The sequence below is a fragment of the Crassostrea angulata genome, chromosome 10 (assembly GCF_025612915.1).
Source record: "Crassostrea angulata isolate pt1a10 chromosome 10, ASM2561291v2, whole genome shotgun sequence".
NCBI lineage: Eukaryota > Metazoa > Mollusca > Bivalvia > Ostreida > Ostreidae > Magallana > Magallana angulata.
The window spans coordinates 7,183,603-7,203,127 of NC_069120.1; the positions used below are offsets into that span (position 1 = coordinate 7,183,603).

General features: G+C 33.9%; 2 protein-coding genes across 8 annotated transcripts; one reads left to right on the plus strand and one right to left on the minus strand.

Annotated features, from left to right (window-relative positions):
- Positions 1–8: 8 nt before the first annotated feature.
- On the plus strand, positions 9–4,105 carry LOC128165819 (methylated-DNA--protein-cysteine methyltransferase-like). Of its 2 annotated transcripts, none has more exons than XM_052830663.1 (5): positions 9–79; positions 329–420; positions 1,416–1,475; positions 1,888–2,057; positions 3,446–4,105. In XM_052830663.1, the coding sequence occupies exons 2-5, from the start codon at positions 329–331 to the stop codon at positions 3,706–3,708; spliced, it is 585 nt and encodes a 194-aa protein (XP_052686623.1). In that variant the 5' UTR covers positions 9–79; the 3' UTR covers positions 3,709–4,105. The 2 variants fall into 2 exon arrangements, with proteins under 2 accessions (XP_052686623.1, XP_052686624.1); XM_052830664.1 differs by having other exon boundaries at positions 1,903–2,057; positions 3,446–4,078.
- A 3,021-nt stretch (positions 4,106–7,126) lies between these two features.
- Positions 7,127–19,145, minus strand: LOC128164507 (serine/threonine-protein phosphatase alpha-2 isoform-like). Of its 6 annotated transcripts, none has more exons than XM_052828390.1 (11): positions 18,810–19,145; positions 17,978–18,093; positions 17,402–17,607; positions 15,915–16,022; positions 13,404–13,492; positions 13,077–13,147; positions 9,887–9,964; positions 9,649–9,762; positions 9,311–9,349; positions 8,209–8,313; positions 7,127–7,772 (listed from the first exon to the last, which is right to left on the minus strand). In XM_052828390.1, exons 2-11 carry the CDS (start codon positions 18,047–18,049, stop codon positions 7,728–7,730), a joined length of 927 nt encoding a protein of 308 aa, XP_052684350.1. In that variant the 5' UTR covers positions 18,050–18,093; positions 18,810–19,145; the 3' UTR covers positions 7,127–7,727. The 6 variants fall into 6 exon arrangements, with proteins under 6 accessions (XP_052684350.1, XP_052684353.1, XP_052684354.1 ...); XM_052828393.1 differs by lacking the exon at positions 18,810–19,145 and adding an exon at positions 18,580–18,682; XM_052828394.1 differs by lacking the exon at positions 18,810–19,145 and adding an exon at positions 18,550–18,665.
- Positions 19,146–19,525: the final 380 nt, after the last annotated feature.

Below are 19,525 nucleotides of genomic sequence, written 5' to 3' on the forward strand. Positions count from 1 at the left end.
AATCAACGTATGACTTAACCACTAAAAACCGCGCCAAATTCATTCAGGTGAACATACAGTGTACTTTCTATTTGCAAAGGTATTTTGCCCTTCAGTCTTTTATGTAATGACATGACTATAAAAAACCTGAATTTAATATTATATCAGTGGTTGAAGTGAACTTTGGAAAAAGAATGACTTATGGATATATTAATTAAATATGAAGTTCAAATACGAAAATTTAATATATATATATATAACCCCTTGTTTTCACCTGTTCACATACTGGTAAAAGTAACAAGTGTATTACCGAGTCTTATTGTGCTAAGGATAGAGATGTGTTTTTCAGATGAAGGGGAAACTAGTCTGTCAGTCAGGTCCAACAAACACGTATGTTGTAAGCACACCCATAGGGGACATGGAAATCATCAGCTGCCCAAGGTAGATATGGCCAGAAATTAGTCCTGACTTTTACCCCATTTCATTTGTAACCAGTAACAAGGCACTGTTTTCTGGTGACAAAAGTAACATAATACAAAACTGATTATTTTCTTTCCCCTGGATGGTTTAATTTCATCCAGTAACAATGGTTACAGCTATATTCTATTGGTGACAAAAGGTAACAGAGGTGACGAGCCTTTTTCTGTTTAGCTGGGGGTCTTATTTTATGTGGTTACAATGGTTACAGCTATATTCTATTGGTGACAAGAGGTAACAGAGGTGACAAGCCTTTTTCTGTTTAGCAGGGGGTCTTATTTTATGTGGTTACAATGGTTACAGCTATATTCTATTGGTGACAAGAGGTAACAGAGGTGAATAGCCTTTTTCTGTTTTGCAGGGGGTCTTATTTTATGTGGTTACAATGGTTACAGCTATATTCTATTGGTGACAAGCGGTAACAGAGGTGACAAGCCTTTTTTCTGTTTAGCAGGGGGTCTTATTTTATTTGGTTACAATGGTAACAGCTCTATTCTCTTTGTGACATAGGGTAACAGTGGTGACAGTCATTTTCATGATTTACAGGGGGTCTTTTTTAAATTGGTTACATTGGTAACATTGGTTACAATGGTTACCTAACCCTAACCCTACCCTGAACTAACCCTAATCCTAACCCTAAACTAACCCTAACCCCTAACCCAAAACTAACCCTAACCCAAACCTAACTCTGTTTTGTAACCAATGTTACCAGTAACCACTGTACTAACCCTAATCCTAACCCTAAACTAACCCTAACCCCTAACCCAAAACTAACCCTAACCCAAACCTAACTCTGTTTTGTAACCAATGTTACCAGTAACCACTGTAACCTGTCACAAGTACATGAAAGTTTGAAAATCATTCATAATCAAACATTGTTACCGATGTAACCAATGTTACTGGTTACAAATACAAAGGGGTAAAAGTCAGGACTAATTTCTGGCCATATATGGCCCAAGGGGACTCCACTCTCTGCAACAGATGGCACCCAATGACAAGGACTTCATACCATCACCAGGGTAAATGTTGTCATATTTTAATTATAGAAATCTATATCATGCTAAAAATCTTTTGTTTATTTGATATATCAGCTATCTTCCCCATGGATTTTCCTACATTTGATTCTTTTTTGTTGTGATGCAGTAAATAAATACAATGTACCTCAAAAATTAGGGTTCCGCTTACATGATGTGGATATCTTCAAAACAAAGTGTGATAGAAGATAAACAGTTGTCTTAGTTTCATTAAAGCCAACTTGAAGGTGAACTGGAATTTCATCAAGACTGTGCATGTGCATTAGTCTCTACCATAAATTGCCAAGATTAAGCTGATAGTTACATGCAATTTAGTACTACCCGGTAATCAGTAGTGACATTCATATTAGAGATCAGGCATTACTGCACCTGTATATAAATAGTACGAAAGTGTTAGATTGTTATTTTCCAGAACAATGGTAACTGTAAAGTCTCAGATGTATCAAGACAATGGCTATACATACAAGCCTGCTGTCCTTTGTGTGCAGTGGCTTCAACACTATTTTGCTGCTGACAAATCAAACTTGAATTCTACTCCACCTGTGTGTTCCTCTGTTTATCAGACAGGTAAGAATGCTGTCACATTCCACACATTTCACACTTCCAAAACCAAAGTCTTGTGAATCGATTGGCCATCACCTAATTTGAAGAAATATGTTTGAATTTATTCAGCAACCACTGGTTGCAGTGACTGAAAAAAGTAACCCAATGAACTGATGTTATGAAAAGCAGTGATGAATGATAGCATTGTCCAGTTATTCCTATGTTCAAAGCCTTGATATGGGTCGTACATTGCATTTTTTTGCCATGACATTAGTCTTAACTGCAAATATAGGCACAAATTTGTTGAAAATGAATTGTTAAAGGAAAAATGTAAAAAAAAATCAGGATCAACAAAATACTTATGAATGATATCTGTCTTGAAATATATACTGGTAAGAGAGACCTAGGCTGGGATAAAAATGCAAGTTTCTTCCTCTTTCCATGTTTTCTTACCCTTGCCAAAAATACCGTAAGATTTGTATCTTGTAATACCGGTACGCAGATATTATCAGTGATAAGCAACATTTTCAGCTCACTTGAGGTGAAAGCTGAAATGAGCTATTCTGATCACATTTTGTCTGTCGTCTGCCTGTCTGTAAACTTTTCACATTTTCAACATTTTCTCAGGAACCACAATGCCAATTTCAACCAAACTTTGCACAAATCATTCTTAGACTAAGTGGATTCAAAGCTGTGAAAATTAAGGACCACGCCCTTTTACAAGGGGAGATAATTAGGAATTATTGACAAATTTTGAGAAAAAAGAACCATAAGGCCAGGAAAGCTGAAACTTGTGTTATTTTTTTTTTCATAGGAATATATACAGTAAATATCTTTAAATCATTTTCTTAAAAAAACATTTGCCTAGAAAACTTCAGTAAAAGCAACTTCAGATAGTGGAGATTTAAATTTGTTCAATTAAAATATTTAGGAGTAGGGTGGGGCCACATTGGGGATCCAGTTGTACAAAGGAAAACATATTAATTATTCACAAAAACTGAAATGTTATTATTTATGCTTTTACTAATATGCAAGCATTTTTACATATGGCCGATTCTTTAAAATTGTTTAAACTTTGGCCCCTGGACATTTATTGGGCCTCACAAGGGGTTCAGAGTTTGATGTAGGTTTATATCCTGTATATAAACAATTGTGTAGGGTCTTTTGGATAACTGCAATGCTGAATGTGATATGACTATAAAATCATCCTGTTAGAAAAGGGACTTGATTATAAACATAGGAATATCCAGGGGGAACCAGATTTTTTTAATACAGGATATACAAGTATTATATCACATTGTCCAGATATTTTGTATTATGACTCCATTAAGGTGCTCTATCATGCGATTCATGCCTATTGTTGCTCAGGTGAGCGATGTGGCTCATGGGCCTCTTGTTCTTTTTGTTATCAGGAACATTTACAGAGGCAGTCTGTAAGACACTACAAAATAAAGTAACATTTGGTCAGTTGATTTCCTATGGTTCCCTGGCCAGTATGTGCGGTAATGCTCGGGCTTGTCGTGCTGTTGGAATGGCTATGAGGAACAACCAGATCTCTCTAATCATGCCTTGTCACAGAGTAATACAGAGTGGAGGGAAAGTGGGCAATTACAGCGGAGGCCAGAAAAACAAAATCAAGGAATGGTTACTGAAACATGAGGGGGCAGAAATATGAGAAATCGGTACAGTACCCTGCCTGATACTTGTACATATAACACAAGATATTCATTTAATTTGGATACAAGGTGTATCAATTGTAACATTTGGACTGATATTTAGATACTTGTCATATTCTAGTTGTCCATCATAACCAGTCAGTTATCCCTTTGAACATGCAGTATCATTTAACTTTTTCAGTTTACAGAAACTGATTACACTAGTTGTTGGTAAATGTATAATGCACAGCCTAATATAGAATACTATGTAGATTGCAATTAACTCATGTATTTGTGAATGATTAATTATTGGATATTATTAAAGCTTGTTACTTTTTATTCCTTAAATAAATATATAAAATTCCATAAGAATCTCTGTTTTTCTTGCTTTAGGTCAAGATCTACATGTAGTAAATGAAAGATTCTGACAGGTTTATGAAATTCATGATAAAAATTATTTCATAGATGCTTTATAACAATAGCTTTGTTTGATATGGTGTACCGGGGCTTAAATGTTCTATAAATCATTTTGAATGAAACATGAAGTAGTAAATCTTGGGGTTTTGTTCATTTTGACTAATTAAATAACATACATGTACCTTATATTTAGAGTGCCTACAATCTTTCCAAAACAGCATTAAACTTTTGACCTCTTTTTATAATGATGTAAAATAGGTATTAGGATGACTTTTCCAATTATCTAATATACAATGTCTAGATATTATTTTATTTTCTACACAATTCCTTTTATTAATCTAATTAAAATTAGACCTTTCATCTCGCTCTCTGTTATGTATGGTTACCACTCGTGAATCATACATAACAGAGAACGAGATGAAAGTCTAATTTTAATTAGATTGATTCCTTTATAACTGTAATGTAAGGGGGAAATGTTCAAATCAATTTTGAAGTCTTTAATATTGGTTCTAGCACCAAAAAACAGTATGAAATCATTACTAGATCTTGACAAGCTTTTGGGCAGGTCAAAAGATTGACCAGTACATGCATTTTGATTAAACAAGGCTCAATTGTTTAAAATGAGCCAGTTGAATGACCCCTGTAAATGAATTTTAAAAAAGGTACCCCTTTTCAAAATGAATCTTTATTTCCCCTGTTATCTTTATTCATTAGTAATGAAAAAAAGGTAATCAAATTTTATGATATAATTTTGGTCATACAGAGAGACCACTGTAAATAAAAAACCAATAGTTCAGGTAAAATGTAACATAATTTACACAATTCTGTATTTTGTAAGGGGGGTGTATGTTCTCAAACAATCAGAATGAATGTTACCTTGACCTTTATTAAAAATTTTGGAATCTTGGATGTTGCAGTTTTCTGTCAAGGGCAACCTTTGAACCAAGTACGAGGGTCAATCAAAAAATACGAAGACAATGTGGCTGTCTATCATATATTTTTCATGAAAGTCATACTTAACAGATTAATCTGTGCACCAACACTTATGTTATTGGTATGCGAAGTTTTAGTCCATTTGATGAAACGGTATTTTTGTTACCCCTTTTTAAAAACAACATGTTTTGTCACCACGGCGCACGGTAACGTTCAAAACATGACGTCAAGATTAAACACGCACAGTTTTTAGATATACCCCATTCTATATCACGCTTAGTCTCTTGTACCTTTTTCCTTACAATTTAAAATGGCTCTAAACCACTTAACATCTTATTTGCACACATTTGTTCGAGAATCATAAGTTAGTTCTTCACAGTTTTCATTTTCTAACCGTGTATCTCTTAGTTTACAGTAAGGATAACCCTGAACGCCGGTTGACGTTACTTATTTTTTTACCAAATATTTACAGATATTCTACTCTCTTTCGAACAGTTTGATATTCAAAAAACCACCCCTACAAAATTTATTACAGTTAAACACAAGCTTGCAAATAATTGTTGACTTATTTTTTGCACCATTGAGCATTTTCACAGCTTGTATCGTCCTTTTCCCGAGTTAAATCTGTTTTGTTAGTACTTCTCGTTGCGCCGCGACGTCGATGTTTTTAGTCAATTCTAAAGATGACTATCTGTCTTTAGTTACTAAAATCTGTTCGAAAAATCAATACATCCCGTCATTATTTGGAACATAGAATACCATGACCATACTTAATTTGAGGTTTCAATATTATTTGGTTTTTAGCCTGATTTATTGAGATATTACTCTCAACATTATATAGTTTATTGTTGACATAACATAAATATTGACCGTGCGCTGTGACCTCATTTTTGCATGATTAGATTCTTAATAATTCTTAGAAGTAAAGGAATATATTAACTTTTTTTATTGCAAATTGTTTGAAATTATTGTTAAATTATGTCTTCCAAATTTAGTAATGATATGACGTTAAGTAACATAGCTATGACAAAAGTCTTCGTATTTTTTGATTGACCCTCGTATAAAAGCCTCTTATGTTTCCTCAAAACAATGCGCCTATAGTGATCAGTCTGTCCATACATCCAATGTCACTTGTCCGAAGCATATTTTCCTTTGGCCCAATCTAGCTCATACTTCACACACACCCCCCCCCCCCCCCCCAGAGCCTTTTGTTAAAGGGTGTGCAGTGACCTTGAACCAAGTTTTTAGGTCTATGGTCAAGGTCATAGCGAAATATTGTACAATATCGATTATACATTCTCTCCCCTTAATCCAATCTGGCTCATACTCCCCGGAGTGCATTGAGTCAAAGGGTTTGCGATGACCTTGAACCAAGTTTCCAAGTCTAGGTCGTATCAGACCATTTCAAAAATTCATTGTCAAGACCATAATATATTTTCTCCCCTGAGCCCTGTCTGGATCATACATCCCAGAAAGACTGCTTTTGGGTAAAAGCATTTGCAACTTCTTGGGCCTTTCCAGCAGAGCTTGGAAAACCACTTCAAATGTTTTTGAAGTGGTTTTGAGTATCAGACATTAGAATTTTATACAAAATGGAGTCGTTTCCTATTAATATAAGTATCAGCTACACAGTCTTGTATTTCTTTTCTGTGGAATTTTATAGGGTATATCATTGAATTTAATGAAGTTTAGCTCACATCATCTTTGTACAAGAATTCTATAGAGAGATTATTCAACCTTGACCTTTGATCTAGAGCACTGCACACCCTCTACCCATATGCACTAAATCAATTAAGTTGGAGCCCAACAGGCCAAAAGGGAGATAACATATAATCTGTACAAGGATTTCAAACAGAGATGTTCTATAATCTTGACAAGATCTAGCAAATGGGTTCAAGGTCATTGCATACCATGTACCCAAGGGCTCCATTTGATCCCAACTGAAAGAAAATCAGACATCTCAAAAAACATCCACAGAATGGAACCATAATTTGCATTGTACTTTCTCAATCCTAATATTACCTGACACTGTTGGGTCACTGTGACAATTTGAAGTTCAAGATAGATTTTATTTTAAAAAATTCCAAAATCATTCAACACGTTTTATTCAAACTTTGGAATACACTAGATATCATTACAGAAAAAAACCTGGAACTATTTTAACTTGGACAATACATGCAAGTTAAATGTTTAAGTTGCTTTGAATTTAGCACATGTACCGGTACTAGTAAGCAATAAACGCAAGACCTTGGAATATTAAAATTATGACATATAGACACATTGGAAACAACTTTCAACAATAAAAACACCCTGAAAAGAGTAAAGCATCTTAAATTGAACTAATATTTTCTTTTGGCAAAACATTTGGAAAATCTTTAAGTCATGTTTTGATTAGCATTTAGTAGATATCACAACAAGAATAACCTTATATCCTAAATATAATACAAGTAAATGTGTTGAAATAATACATTCATCATTAAGACTAGTTTTAATGTTTAAAAATCTTATTTGTGTATATAATATTTACATGTATATTCATGTACATATAAAATCTCAATGTAAAGCAGTTAATTTCAAAACAACTGCGATTAATAAATAACATTTCACATCACCACAGATTTTTCAACAAAGACAAATAAATCAGTGAGATTGCACACTAACAGTCAATATTATGGCTTTAAGATCCTAGTTATTTCTTTCCTTTTGTTACTGCCACACTCTTCTCAATCTTTGGCTAGATGAAAGAACAAAAAGAAATGTTACCAAGCTAAGAACATGATAGGTTCTGATGGACGAGTCATTCAGAGCTTTCCTAATGACTCGTCTCAACCCTTCAGGACATCCTAAGCTGTCAAGTTTACTACTGTAAAATATCTGTAACCTTGTCATGTTATAAATAGACCAGCAAGAAGGGATGGTAATAAATATTTAGCTTCATTTACATTTGTTTTTGCTATTTCAAATGTCTTTAAAGAAAATATCACCAGATTTTAATACACTAAAAATTTTCCAGTTAGTAATTCAAGACATTAAAACAAAGTCAACTTTTAATAAAACATTTTGAAAATAAATTAGGAATAATTAGTGCATAAAAATTTCATTATCCTGGTAGGTTTTTAAAATGGTGTTTCTGAATAAAGTGAACACAGATGAACAATTGACTACTATACCTCAAGTATTTTGAAGGAGCAAGTTAGGTCATCAGTTACTCTCATTACAGCTCCAGCATTGTCAAATTCACCACAATAATTCGGAGCACTGAACAAAGTCAGCAGCTGTAACAAATAATAAAACATGCAATTACAGTTGAACTTCGATATCTCGAACACTGATATCTCAAATACAATGGATATGTCGAAGTTAATTGTAAATCCCAACCACATATTTATAAAGTATTTCACCCTCAATATCTCAAATACTCTGATATCTCGAAGTTTTTAAACAGTCCCATCTAGTTCAAGATAAATGACTGTATTGTAAATCAGAATAATGTACATGTATGCAAGATATATACCCCTGTTGATGTTTAATTTACATGGAAAATCTAATACATATTTTGCAAAATACAATAAGTCCATTAATTACACTGCTAAGGTACCTCACTACACCTACACTTATACTTCTTAAGACACTACGTCACAAGATGGCGATTTAAATGTTTTGTGAAACTGTTTATATTGTTCAATTGTGTTGTATATCGTTGTAGCTAAGTGGATAAATTATTGGGCTTCTGAACCGCAAATCATGAGTTCAAATCCGCCTGGAGCTTTTGTTCATGATAATTGAATTAAATTTTTGAAAATGTAATTTTTCATCCAAAACTGCACATTTTTTTGCCTATAAGACTTAAATACTTTTTATCCATTGTGATATTCATCATAATCAAGAAATTTTCTGCTGATTTGAGAAAATATTTCGCAGTGTAGTGAGCAACCTTAATAACAGTTCATAAGTTAATTTTTGCAATTCCTTCCATGTTCCATGAATTATGATATCTTTGTGACGTGGTCATAAGAGGGGGGTGTCAAACTTGAAAGCTAATCCTATATCAGGACACTTGCACAGCAATATCAGTGTTTTTTAAGTCCCTGGCCCTGGAGTCTTGAATTATAGAAATTTGGTAGGGAAGGTGTAATTCTCACATAATCATAGATAAAACATTAAACAAACTCTACAGATCCAATTTTTACTAAATTAAAAAACATTACTGGTACTTTTTTATGACTGTTTTTATCCTTGTATTTGAAAATGTCTGTAAATTGTAACACTTACTCTTCTTTTCTGAAAGAATTGATACCCATCTTCTACAACCTAAAATGTAAATATATTACATGATTGTATTTAAATGTGCAATCACATTGAGTTTCAAAGTTTGTTGTACTAACATTCAAAATCATTTCCTGAATATAAAGATGAATCAATACACAGATTCAATGTCATACCTTTTTTCATAGAACATACATATTACAGTTAGTATAAGAACATTATGTTAACAAGCAACAATTACCATTATGACCAGACATAATTTCTTTAATTTATACATAAAATTTTATTCATTTAATAGGTAAACTAAGGGTACTTCATACTTAAAATGCATATACAACCAGTACCTGGTGAGCTCTAACAACAAGACTGAAATTGTGCTTCTTCAAAAACTCCTTAACGATATCTCCACCAAAGGTAAAAGACACACCTCTGTCATTTTCTCCCCAACCAGTGATGTCCTACAATATTTCACAATGGAATCTGGCATTATGGTTATGATTGTGTAATAACACTGTCCTTTAAATGCTTATCCAGTATAAAAACATATCAAATATTTTAACAGTATATTTCACAAGTACATACCTCATCTGGGTCTGACCAAAGTAAATCACAAATGAGACCATGGTCTGGTACATCCAATGGCCTTTCAAGTTCAGATATCTGGAAAAAATAAATCTAATAGAGTATCTTCTCATAAACTTCTACAATTCAAAGGTCAGTTGTGTCAGAGTCAGGCACTTTAAATATGTACACATTAATCATTTTAATACAATTTCTGCAAGTACACACACATAAAAAACATAGTTTTCAAAATTCATATTTCATTCTTCATTTTATTTGATAATTGTGGTGAAAATTCATCACTGCTGTAAATATATACTGGGTGTATATGGCATTTTTTATTTGTGCAAGTTATTTCTGCAATTACGAAAGTTTTATAAGGTACACAATTTTTAAGTTATTTTTTTTTTGAGATTATGAAAAGATCATATATCATAAACAAGAGGCCCAGGGGCCACATCGCTCACCTGAGCAACAATTGCCTTAATTCTGATCAAATTAGCATTACAGTATCAAAATATCTTGACAACTAAGTACAGTAGATCTTGCTAAAAAAAATAGAAAATCTGTCAATTTTTATCCACCTCTTTTTTTTGGTAAATACCAAGCCCCTTTTGTTGTTGTACCTGTAAGAAGATTTTTCTCTATTCCAATTTACCCCCCCCCCTCCATTTCGTGGCCCCCCTTTTCTCTAGGGAATCATGGTTTCATCAAACTTAAATCTGCATAACCTGTGCTTTCACACTAAGTACTGAGTTTTGGACCGAAAACTTTCCCAGAATATTTTTAAAGATTTTTCTCTATATATTCCTATGTAAAAATTCAAACTGCCGTCACGGCCCAGCCCTATCACTAGGGACTGTGATTTTGCAAACTTGAATTTACACTATCCGAGGATGCCTCTACACAAGTTTAGGCTTTTCTGGCCAAATAGTCTTTAAAAAGAAGATATTAAAGATTTTCTCTATATATTCCTATGTAAAAATTCATCCCCCATTGTGGCCTCACCATACCCCATGACTATTATTTAAGCAAACTTGAATCTTTACGATCTTGGGATGCTTCCACTTAAATTTGGGCTTTCCTGGCCTTATAGTTTTGAGAAGAAGATTTTTAAAGATTTTCTCTATATATGAAAATTTATCCCCCATTGTGGCCCCGCCCTACCCCCAGGGACCATGATTTGAACAAACTTGAATCTACATTATCTGAGGATGGTTACAATTTGAGCTTTCTTGGCCATAAAGTTTTGAAAAGAATTTTTTTTAAAGATTTTCTCTATATATTCCTATATAAAAATTTATTCCCTAATTGTGGCCCCACCCTACCCCTGGGGACCATGATTTGAACAAACTTGAATCTACACTATCTGAGGATGCTTCCACTCAAATTTAAGCTTTTCTGGCCTTATAGTTTTTGAGAAGAAGATTTTTAAAAAAAAATTCGATATATTCCTATGTAAAACATGACCCCCCTCTTGTGGCCCCACCCTACCCACGGGGACCATAATTTGAACAAACTTGAATCTACACTACCTGAGGACGCTTCCATTTTAATTTGAGCTTTTCTGGCCTGATAGTTTTTTAGAAGAAGATTTTTAAAGATTTTGTCTATATATTTCTATGTAAAACTTGATCCCCTAATTGTGGCCCCACCCTACCCCTGGGGACCATGATTTGAACAAACTTGAATCTACACTATCTGAGGATGCTTCCACTCAAATTTAAGCTTTTCTGACCTTATAGTTTTTGAGAAGAAGATTTTTAAAAAAAAATTCGATATATTCCTATGTAAAACATGACCCCCCTCTTGTGGCCCCACCCTACCCACGGGGACCATAATTTGAACAAACTTGAATCTACACTACCTGAGGATGCTTCCATTTTAATTTGAGCTTTTCTGGCCTGATAGTTTTTTAGAAGAAGATTTTTAAAGATTTTGTCTATATATTTCTATGTAAAACTTGATCCCCTAATTGTGGCCCCACCCTAGCCCCGGAGACCATGATTTGAACAAACTTGAATCTACACTACCTGAGGAAGCTTCCACTTTTATTTGAGCTTTTCTGGCCTAATAATTTTTTAGAAGAAGATTTTTAAAGATTTTCTCTATATATTCCTATGTACAACTTGATCCCCCCATTGTGGCCCCACCCTACCCCTGGGGACCATGATTTGAACAAACTTGAATCTACACTACCTGAGGAAGCTTCCACTTTGATTTGAGCTTCTCTGGCCTAATAATGTTTTAGAAGAAGATTTTTAAAGATTTTCTCTATATATTCCTATGTAAAACTTGATCCCCCCATTGAGGCCCCACCCTACCCCCGGGGACCATGATTTGAACAAACTTGAATCTACACTATCTGAGGAGGCTCCCATTTTAATTTGAGCTTTTCTGGCCTGATAGTTTTTTAGAAGAAGATTTTTAAAGATTTTGTCTATATATTTCTATGTAAAACTTGATCCCCCCATTGTGGCCCCTCCCTACCCCTGGGGACCATAATTTGAACAAACTTGAATCTAGACTACCTGAGGATGCCGCCACACAAGTTTGAGCTTTTCAGGCCGAATAGTTTTTGAGAAGAAGATTTTTGAAAAATACCAACAAATTTTCAATAATTCTCAATTATCTCCCCTTTGAAGAGGGCGTGGCCCTTCATTTGAACAAACTTGAATCCCCCTCACCTAGTGGTGCTTTGTGCCAAATTTGGTTGAAATCTGCCCAGTGGTTCTTGAGAAGAAGATGAAAATGTGAAAAGTTTACAACGCCAACGCCGACAACGACAACGACAACGACGACAGACAACGGACAAATTGTGATCAGAAAAGCTCACTTGAGCCTTTGGCTCAGGTGAGCTAAAAAAATGAATCATTGGAAAATAACCACAAAGAAGGTGAATATATTTATCATAAAAACATTGCATTTAAAATTAATATGATTGACATATCAAAACAGAAAACAAGAATACTTTTTTTCTTAAATATAAAATCTCAATTCACTTTGCAAACATCATGCAACCTCAATCCTGAGTATAATTAATTTAGTTTTGTTTTACAGCAACTCAACCACTCTCAAGCATATTGCTACATCCCAAGAGTCCAACCTAGTTTGGAGGAGGTGATCATTGTGAGAAATGATTTTAATTTTTAGAAAATTCATAAGAAGATGATCTTCAAAGCTTAACACAAAAGTGAGGGACATTGTTTACCTGTTTTAAGTCTGTTAAATCAGGTGATAATCCACCATGCATACAAAATATGGTATCTTCAACAAGTGCAGCTGAAAGAATTAGAATGGTGAATATGTATCTCATGATAATGTACAATATTGCTTTATCAAAATTTCTTTGGTGTAACCAATTTTGGTGCATCTATATGCACACACTTTGCCAACTTGATTTACACCATCCATAGCAAAAAGTGCAGCAAATTGCAGAATCCATGTCTGCTTAATTGATTAACAAGATCACAGCACTATTTTTGTTTGAGGTCGTAATTACACATGCACAAAGAAGTGTGATGGAAATATCACATACCCACTGGTAGACAGTTGAAGCAATCAGTGAATGTTTTCCAGAGCTTTATGTTGTATCTTCTCTTGCATTCATCGTAAAATCCATAAATTCTTCAAATATTAAACGTTTTACAGTTTTTAGGTCACCTGAGTCACTCAGGTGACCTATTGCAATTGGTCTTCGTCCGTCGTCGTGCGTTGTGCGTCGTGCGTTAACAATTTTACATTTTTAACTTCTTCTTTAAAACTACCAGGCCAATCGTTACCATTTTTGGTGTGAAGCTTCTCTATGGTAAGAAGAATCTAAATTGTGAAATTTATGGCTCTACCACCCCTGGGGTGCCACGGGCGGGGCCAAATATGCAAAAAAAAGCCAAATTTTCAAAAATCTTCTTCTCTACTTCCACACAAGTGAGGAAAAAACTGAATGCATGGTTATGATGTCCATGAGGCCCTCTACCAAAATTGTGAAATTTATGGCCCCTGGGTCAGGGGTTCTGGCTCTAGGGTGGGGCCAATATGGCCATATAGTAAAAATGTATTAAATCTTAGAAAATCTTCTTCTCTACTCCCATATATATTTGTTAAAAACTAAATGCATGGTTATGATGTCCATGAAGCCCTCTACCTAAATTGTGAAATTCATGACCCCTGGGTCAGGGGTTCAGGCTCTAGGGTGGGGCCAATATGGCCAAATAGTAAAAATGTATTAAATCTTAAAAAATCTTCTTCTCTACTCTCATATATATTTGTTAAATACTAAATGCATGATAATGATGTCCATGAAGCCCTCTACCTAAATTGTGAAATTCATGACCCCTGGGTCAGGGGTTCAGGCTCTAGGGTGGGGCCAATATGGCCAAATAGTAAAAATGTATTAAATCTTAGAAAATCTTCTTCTCTACTCCCATATATATTTGTTAAAAACTAAATGCATGGTTATGATGTCCATGAAGCCCTCTACTTTAATTGTGAAATTCATGACCCCTCGGTTAGGGGTTCATGCTCTAGGGTGGGGCCGATATGGCCAAATAGTAAAAATGTATTAAATCTTAGAAAATCTTCTTCTCTACTCTCATATATATTTGTTAAAAACTAAATGCATGGTTATGATGTCCATGAAGCCCTCTACCTAAATTGTGAAATTCATGACCCCTGGGTCAGGGGTTCAGGCTCTAGGGTGGGGCCAATATGGCCAAATAGTAAAAATGTATTAAATCTTAAAAAATCTTCTTCTCTACTCTCATATATATTTGTTAAATACTAAATGCATGATAATGATGTCCATGAAGCCCTCTACCTAAATTGTGAAATTCATGACCCCTGGGTCAGGGGTTCAGGCTCTAGGGTGGGGCCAATATGGCCAAATAGTAAAAATGTATTAAATCTTAGAAAATCTTCTTCTCTACTCCCATATATATTTGTTAAAAACTAAATGCATGGTTATGATGTCCATGAAGCCCTCTACTTTAATTGTGAAATTCATGACCCCTCGGTTAGGGGTTCATGCTCTAGGGTGGGGCCGATATGGCCAAATAGTAAAAATGTATTAAATCTTAGAAAATCTTCTTCTCTACTCCCATATATATTTGTTAAAAACTAAATGCATGATTATGATGTCCATGAGGCTCTCTACTAAAATTGTGAAATTCATGACCCCTTTGTTAGGTGTTCATGCTCTAGGGTGGGGCCAATATGGCCATATAGTAAAAATGATTTAAATCTTAAAAAATCTTCTTCTCTACTCCCACAAATGTGGGCAAAAAACTGAATACATGGTTATGATATCCACAATCTCCTTTACCTAAATTGTGAAATTCGTGGCCCCTGGGTCAGGGTTACAGGACATGAGGGGGGGGGGGGGGGGCAATATGGCAATTAAGTGTTAATGCATATAATGTTTAAAAATCTTCTTCTCTATTCTCACACATCTGTATAAAAAAACCGACTAACAATTATGTTTACCAGTCCTCTACTGAAATTTTAATTTTCATGTCCCCTGGGGTATGGGTTTTGACTCTAGGGCAGGGCCAAAACGGATGTATAGATGCTAATGCATATAACGTTAAAAAATTATCTTCTTTACTCCCACACACCTGAAAGGAAAACTAAATTCATTATTTTGTAGACCAGATCTTTTAGTTTTTCACCAAAATTATAGGTTTCACAGTTCTTTTTGAATTAAATGTGGTTGTCATTACAAATTTATAATTTTTCTACTACAGTATGAAACCTAATTAATTAGATGCATATATGAGACTCCATGACAAGTTTGTGTATTGGATATATGCTACTCAGGTGACCGTTAAGGCCAATTGGCCTCTTGTTTTAAAACAGACTTGATTCTTAAAACCCTCTAAAAAGAAGAAAAAATTCTTTTCACCTTCACATCTTGGAAACTAAAGAGGGAAAATCCTTCAAATTTAATTTTTATTTAGAAATAATGATGCTTTATTACCAAAATTTCAGATCTATATAAATCAGCCACTGAATGCCATGTTTATTATCATCATCATCATTTAATATTTTGTACCTGTTAATGGAGGCACACTCATGATTTCCTCTTAACAAAAAGAAATTGTTTGGAAACTTGATTTTGTAAGCCAGCATCAGACATATGGTTTCTAGGGACCTTTTTCCTCTGAAATGAAAGTCGATATTTAGCAGAAAATTTTCCTTGGAATATTTATTATATTATTAATAAAAATACTGAAAACCAACTTTTATATTCACTTGTGAGAAAATTTTGGGAGGTTCGCAAGAGCCTCATTATTGCAAATATTTCTCACGGTGGACCAGTATTTGCCATTATAGTTGTAATAAAAAAAACAGATGTGGATAAGGCTTGGTTGCAAAAATTAGTCGTCGTGAACCAGTAAATCTCAGGTAAATCGTGAAATAAAGTTGTCGAGAATAATAGTTGGTTTACAGTAGGAGATTTCAGATGGTTATATATATCATAGGACATATACATTTCATGATGATATTGGGTCAATCAAATTCAATAAAATTTTTTATTATAGATGGAAAGTTTAAAACTTCACAGGAATATTAAACTGGTTGGCCACATTATTAAATCTGGTGAAGCCCAAACTTCTTTGAAGATTAAACACATACTCAACCAACTTCATATCACAGTAAAGTTTATCATTACCGGTATATAAATTTTGCGTTAATATGTATTTGAGATGCTTCAAATAAATATGACTTTTATAACCATGCAGCAGTTACTTCAAAGTTTTTCCAGCATCCACTGCCACTCAGTTGTTAAGTTGCTTTAAGTTGAATATATGTTAACTACATTGAACATGTACAGGTTTAGTAATTCAAGTGGAATATTTTCACCATCTTAGACATATATTCAATGCATGAGAGTGTTTATACAAGAAAAGCATCTCAGAGACCCATGCAGTCAACATATCAGGGCTATAAATTTAGAAATGACTCTGACAGATTTGTAATTTAAAGTACCATTAATATATATATATATATAATGTATACATTTTTTTTCAATTTTAAAGACATCTCTCTGTTTGTTTGTGAAACAAATAACTATTGCATTATTTTTTTGTAATACACATGTTACATTTTTATTTCCTCCTAGATTTACAACTGCACATTAATATTGATTATATAAGGACCGTTGCCCCTATAATATCTTTAACAAGAGGTATTTCAAATTGGTATGTTGATCAAGGACAGAAATATTCCATATCATAATGCGAATTTATATATATTTTATTGGATGCTTTTAAAATGACATTGATTTGCTTATCTGTGTATTGATTTCAAATTAAGTAAATTTTGTTTTCATTAGATTGCTTTAACATTTCACTGCTTTTCTGGTAACTGATGTATTATTCAGACACATTTAATCTTAAAATGTTTATTGAAAATCAATGATTTAGGAATAATGTTAAAGCATACATGTGTGCCGTTTTAAAATGCACACAAATTGAGAGTTCCTGGACAATTCCTTAGTTGTTGTATCGCTAGCACTACAAATGATAAATGACTTACCGATCTACGTAGTCACCCAAAAACAGGTAGTTTGACTCTGGAGGAAATCCACAGTTATCAAAATGTCTCATTAAGTCTTCATACTGTCCATGAATATCTCCACATATAGTCACAGGGGCTGTGATCTCGATTAGCATGGGTTGCTCCAAAAATATTTCTCGGGAGAGCTGACATAACTGCCTTATTTGTGTTTCGGGTAATTGAACCTAGAGAAAAAAGTATTGGCCAGTAAATGTTATTTTTGAACTGAACATACTCATTTGGAATAATTTACATAAATCTAATCTTCACTTTCACAGTACCTCTGCCTATAAGTCAGAGAGCATCAGAAACCCATTGAATTATATAATTATATGCTTACTGACTGTGGCCCAACTAGCTAAATCTAATAAACAACTGCATATTTTTATTGCATTTTCTTTGTCTTTATACCCATAGAGTGTTAACCTTTAGTATAAAATTTATGAATATCAAAATTTTAGGCAACATATTTGTGGAAAATAATAACTTGGAACACATTATTTATAGCTATGGCTTTACAATCCAATTAACAGTATAACAAATTGTTCAACAAACCTGCTTTGAAGATGAATCTTTGGCTGTAAGCAGTTGCTCTATTATGGAGTCTACATCAAGGTCTTTAGTCATGGTAAAAGTCTATTTCTTTCTCAAGCATGAAAAATATTCACATCCTTCCAAGAAAATATAGAACATTTTATAATATGCTAACTTTTTTATTTGATGAAATGTTTACCTTCTCTACTTTTACATTATACTTGTTAAACATTCAGTAAAGCAGGTTCCAAACACACTTCAAAGAGATTCATTCATTAGGCCTATCAGATTGACTTTTCCTTGACTTTATACTTACCATATTTTTTTTTCTAAATTTGCCAAAACACTGATATTTTCCACAACAATTTAATCAACTCGAGATAATATACATGAAGATATATATACCAAATGTCATTCTGTTATGAATAATACACACGTTATAAACACAAGCATTGACCATCGTCGCCAACCGATCAATAATTTATTCTACAGTTTACTTGAGGCTGATACTTCAATTTCCCCGATATCTGATGTTCTGTATACGTACAGATTATAATACTAAGCTTACATAAACCACGTCCTCTGAAACTCACAGCAGAAATCTTATTTGACAAACCAATCACCTCAACCGAGACCTTGATTTTGATACGACATCCATAGATCAGCATATTGATGGTGCAGACTTCGTTTAGATCATGTGATCATAACCAAGGCAACGAAAAAGCGTCTCGTGGAATTTAGCGCCAATTCGTCGATTTACATCGGTGTTTACAAGACTAAAATTTTGACACTTTTGACTAAATTTAAAAAAGATCTTACAAACAAGTTGTGTAATTAACAAACATGTACTTACATTTTACATTTCCAACACCCAGTAATTTAGTCAACATGGAAAAATTTCTGTACGAAATGATTCATTTGCTCCATATCAAAGCCGCCGTTAAATGTTGCGTTTATTTATTAAAACCAAATATTTGACCTGAGAAAGTAAACACTAAAAATACAATAAAGAAAAGTACACATGGAAATGAACGGCGATGAATGGTTGCATACAAAGCCATTACCGGGTAGCAAAATATGTGAAAAGGTGACCGTTACAAGTTTAGTCAACAATGCGATTACATTGACCAAGCATGTAAAAATCTAAGTCTATGAAATCGTTCTACAAAGAACTAAAAGCAATTGACGACCGTGAACGAAAAGGCTACTATAACATGCTGTACACTGTCTAACGATCCCAGAAAATACTCTTATATAACTATTATCTATGTCAGCCAACCCGGAAAAAATACTTCCAACTCATTTGCATTACGGTATTTTCTTCATTGTATAGCGCTGCATATTGCATGATACAACCCCCAACTAAGGTCTTCTGTACCAGGTGCTTGATTATTACAACTAAGCATTACAAAAAATAACGGAGACTACCAATCTTTCTACAAGAGTTTGTACGGGATAAGATCTCTTGCTATTCTTAAATTCATTGAATAAGGTCAATAAGTGCAAATAGTTCGCATAAGATACTAGTAGATGGCGAGAAAATTAATTAGGAGCCAATGGAACCACGTT